At 47.5% G+C, this 4,637-nt stretch overlaps 1 protein-coding gene across 1 annotated transcript; it reads left to right on the top strand.

The window, feature by feature from the left end:
- Positions 1–325: 325 nt before the first annotated feature.
- LOC104889316 (uncharacterized) lies at positions 326–1,128 on the top strand. The gene is made up of 3 exons (XM_057393404.1): positions 326–332; positions 376–587; positions 662–1,128. The coding sequence occupies exons 1-3, from the start codon at positions 326–328 to the stop codon at positions 1,115–1,117; spliced, it is 675 nt and encodes a 224-aa protein (XP_057249387.1). The 3' UTR covers positions 1,118–1,128.
- The last annotated feature ends 3,509 nt before the right edge of the window (positions 1,129–4,637 follow it).

Consider the following 4,637-nt stretch of genomic DNA (forward strand, 5'->3'; position numbering starts at 1 on the left):
CCAGAAATACTCCCCCAAGGAAAGAACATTCCGCAACAAGTTTGAACTAACGTCGTCAGAAGGAGACGTCTTGCCCCAATCTACAGAGGAACACACAACCAACACCAGTCCCTCTATGGCGTCAGGTAATGTATCTTGCATACTTGTCTCGTCATTTTTTTCTTCATTTTTTTTTCTTTTTTTTTTTTTTTTTTTTTTTTTTTGAGAAACTGACACCGCCAGACGTCTTCCAGAGAACACCATGTCTACTAGATCAAAGACCCCTACCGTCGGCCTCTCTGAAGCGGAAATGCTAGAACGGGCCAGGAAGAGAAAACAGGCCGCAATGCTTCGCTGTGTGACACCGTCATCCATGGGCGCTCCCAAGATTGCTAGGACGCGCCTCCACAGAGACCCCCAAACCTGTGAAGACGCCTCTTGGAGAAGGAGAAACTTTTACTATCTCCCTTCCCAAGAACTTCTGTGAAATCACCGCCCCGACAATCTTCCCGTCGGCGGAGAAGCTGGCGTTTCCCGCACCTCAGCGTCGCCTAGCCAGCCTGCCCTTGCTCACAGTGGCGAATGAAGGATTGGCCCTGCAAATACATGTAAGCCAACTAACACATGTTATGTCATTTAAATGTTTCGTTATGTATTTCACTGACGTCAGCCATTTGTATAGGCGTCACAACATTCCCTGGCCCTACGTTCTGCTGCCCTCACTCTAGAGAAGGAGTGCAAGACACTCCGCGAGAAGTTGGACCGGTCTTCGGCGTCGTTGACGGCAGCAGAAAAGAAGGTGGCGGAGCTGTCCGAGGAGTTGGCTAAGGAGAAAGGCCAGAATGCCAGCCACGTGATCAGCCTGGCGTCGATGAAGGAGGAGACGGACGCCACAATCGCCAGCCTCCGTGAAGAGCTGATGGACGCCGCTAGCCGATACACCTGGAAGACTAAGGCAAGGTTGATGAAGCAGTTCTTGGAAGGGCAGACGTCGAAGTGGACGCCTGAAGCAGACATTCAGCAATTCCTGGAAGTTTTTGGGACGCCGGAAGATCTGATCCCTGAGGGCGAGAGTAACGCCGACGTCATGGCGACGGCGGATTCAGGCGTCAATGCTGAAACTGACGGCGCCGCTTGATTCTCACTAGTTCCTGCAAGGTGCTGTGTCACCGATAATCGTTAATTAACTTTTGCAGTAGTTGCTTCAAGGTGATATGTCACCGAAACTTTATATTTTGTGATGTTTCTTTTGCTACACTTTAGTAATTTTGCTTTGTGTGTTTTCGAAACGATGTTATGTTGTGTTCAAGAATTGTGTTGATGTTACGTCGTGGTGTGTTTGTTTGCAATGAATGTCGTGTTTGTTTAATTCATGAACGAAGTATACATGTATGTATGTATGTTACAACGTTGTAAGGTACCTTGGTAGTGTGAACCAAGTGATGTTTTGGTTGCAATGAAGGGATAATCACCACTTCCAACCAAACACACTGGCTTTGCGATGTCATGATGTAAATGTCGTAGAAATCGGACGGGGAGAACGTCTATCTGACCATGTGGGGATTGCCCCTGTCCGTTCGTAATCGTAACTGTAAGACGTTAGACCCCGACGACGTCGATGTCTGATGTCATACTCTTTATTTGTGCAATGAATGAGCCTGTAATACTGCCAACATAACTCACATGCAAATGTTAGCCAAGAAAATGATACAAGACATACTAGAAACTGAATGAAACAATGTCATGACATGTTAAGTGTAATATTACCTACTTAATTATCTAGTACGTGTCGACATTTCAGTTAAAAATGGTAGCGCTTAAGGTGAACGGCGTTCCAAGCTTCTTGGTATGAGTTTGCCATCCTTGGCGCAGAGACGATAGGCGCCGTTGCCTACTACTTTCTGGATCTTGTATGGGCCTTCCCATGCAGGTGCTAACTTTCCTGCATTGATTCCTTAGTATTTTGAAAGACTTCCCTCAAGACCCAATCTCCGACGTTGAATGTTTTAGCCTTGACATTTTTATTAAAGCTTCTAGCCACTATCTGTTGTTGTGACGCCATTCGAACAAGGGCCGCTTCCCTCAATTCTTCACTTGTCACGATGTCATGACTTAATTCTTCATCGTTCCTGTCTGGCGTCAGTAATCCATAACGGATGTCGGGATACGTACCTCAGGGGGAAGGACAGCTTCACACCCATAGACTAGGAAAAAGGGGTCTGCCCCGTCGCCGTCCTGGGGGTGGTTCTGTTGCCCACAGAATTGACGGAAGTTCCTCTGCCCACTTACCTTTGGCTGCTTTGAGACGCCTCTTGACGACTTTAAGGACTGACTTTGCTAGACTCAGCTTGACCATTGGTCTGAGGATACCTAGGCGTCGCGGTGCTAAGTTGTATGTTCCACTTAGCCAAGAAATTCCTGTGGGCGTGCTTATGAATTGAGAACCGTTGTCACAGATGATTTCGGAAGGAACGCCGAACCTGCATATGATGTTACGCCATATAAAAGTAATAACCTCTTTGTCGCGTACCTGGGTAAAGGAATCAGCTTCGATCCATTTGGAAAAGTAATCCGTCAGAGCTAACATGAACACCTTTTGCCCCGGTGCTTGAGGAGTTTTCCGACGATGTCCATTCCCCATCTCATGAAGGGCCAAGGGGTGATAGTAGGGTGTAGCCGTTCCGCAGGTTTGTGTGACATGGCGGCATGTCGCTGGCAGGCGTCGCACTTCTTAGCGTACTCGACGCGTCTCGGCGCAACGTCGGCCAATAATATCCCATGCGTAGGTCCTGTTTGACAGGCTGCGTCCTCCCGAATGATTGCCGCAACATCCGTCGTGCATCTCTTGTAACACTTGCCGGCATTCGTCGCCGTCGAGACATCTTAGGTATGGTCCTGCAATGGACTTCCGAAAAAGTATACCGTCAAGTAAAACATACATAGAAGCCCTGAATCGTACCTTTCTGGCTTGTAGCTTGTCTTCGGGGAGAGTGCCATCCTTAAGATATTGGATAAGCGGGGTCTGCCAGCTTGTTGACGCAGTAGCAGTATTACTGACGTCAATGTCGTTAACGTCCGTCTCGACGTCGTTGGCTTTATCAGCTGTGGTTGTTTTATGGACCGCTGGTGCTGACAGGTGTACTATAGGTATGCTTTTGAACCCTGACTTTCTCATGGCTGACCCAATGTTTGCCAATGCATCTGCTTGTGTGTTTTGGTCCCTGGGAATCTGAAAGATGTCAAATTTGTCAAACAATTTTACCTTTGCTGGACGGCGTCCAAGTATGCCGTCATTTTGGAATCTTTGGCGGCAAATTCCCCTTTTATTTGGCTGACGATGAGCAATGAATCACTATATGCTTCAACCTCGGTAGCTTTTAAGTCTTTAGCCAGTGTTAATCCTGCTAACAATGCCTCGTACTCTGCCTCGTTGTTGGTAGCCTTGAAGTCGCAACTGACAGCTCGGGCTATGATGTCCCCTTGTGGCGACTTTAGCAATACGCCTAAACCGGCGCCTCGAAAGTTGGAAGATCCATCTACATGCAAGATCCATTTACGTTAGTCGTATTAACCTCAAGCATACTTACCTCTGTTTGGGCTATTGCTTCTAGTGTAGGGCTAAAGTCCGCCACAAAATCCGCTAATGCTTGCGACTTTATTGCTGTCCGAGGTTGATAAGTGATGTCGTAGCTGCTCAGCGTTATTGCCCACTTGCTCATTCTGCCCGTTAGTTCTGGGTGTCTTAGAATAGACTTGACGGGATAGTTAGTTTTGACATAGATAGAATGTGCTTCAAAATAATGTTTTAATTTTTTAGACGCCGTTACGATTGCCAAGACAAGTTTTTCAAGAGAAGAATACCTGGTTTCGGCGTCGACCAAGGACTTACTTACATAGTACACTGGCAACTGCCCGTCTTGTCCTTCTCTGGCTAGGACGGCACTCACCGATGATTCGCTGACGGCGACATACAGCTGTAATGGCTCGTCGGCTACTGGCTTTGACAGCAATGGTGGCGTCATGAGGTATTGCTTGAGGTCTTGGAGGGCCTGCTCGTGTTCTGGCGTCCAATTAAATCCTTTGTTTTTCTTTAGGACATCGTAGAACAGTCGACATTTGTCGGAGGACTTAGAGATGAAACGATTCAACGCAGCGACGCGTCCTGTTAACTTCTGCACTTCTTTTACGCTTCGCGGCGATTGAATGTTGAGGATAGCCTTGATTTGATCTGGGCTAGCCTCTATGCCCCGTTTCGTGACTATGTACCCTAAAAATTTACCTGCGGATACTCCAAAAGAACACTTAGTGGGGTTAAGTTTCATGCCATACCTTCGAATGACGTCGAATGATTGTTGTAAGTGTGACACATGGTCGTGGGAATTTTTAGATTTGACCAACATGTCATCTATGTACACCTCCATGGTGTCCCCTAGCTGGTCTTTGAACATGGCGTTGACCAGCCGTTGATAGGTTGCGCCAGCATTCTTCAGCCCGAACGGCATGACCTTGTTGCAATAAATGCCGCGATCGGTGATGAATGACGTCTTTTCTTGATCTTCAGGATGCATGAGTATTTGATTGTACCCTGAGAAGGCGTCCATGAATGACAGCAACTCATGTCCGGCTGTGGCGTCGACCAGAGCGTCAATGTGTGGCAG

The sequence above is a fragment of the Beta vulgaris genome, chromosome 3 (assembly GCF_026745355.1).
Source record: "Beta vulgaris subsp. vulgaris cultivar EL10 chromosome 3, EL10.2, whole genome shotgun sequence".
NCBI lineage: Eukaryota > Viridiplantae > Streptophyta > Magnoliopsida > Caryophyllales > Amaranthaceae > Beta > Beta vulgaris.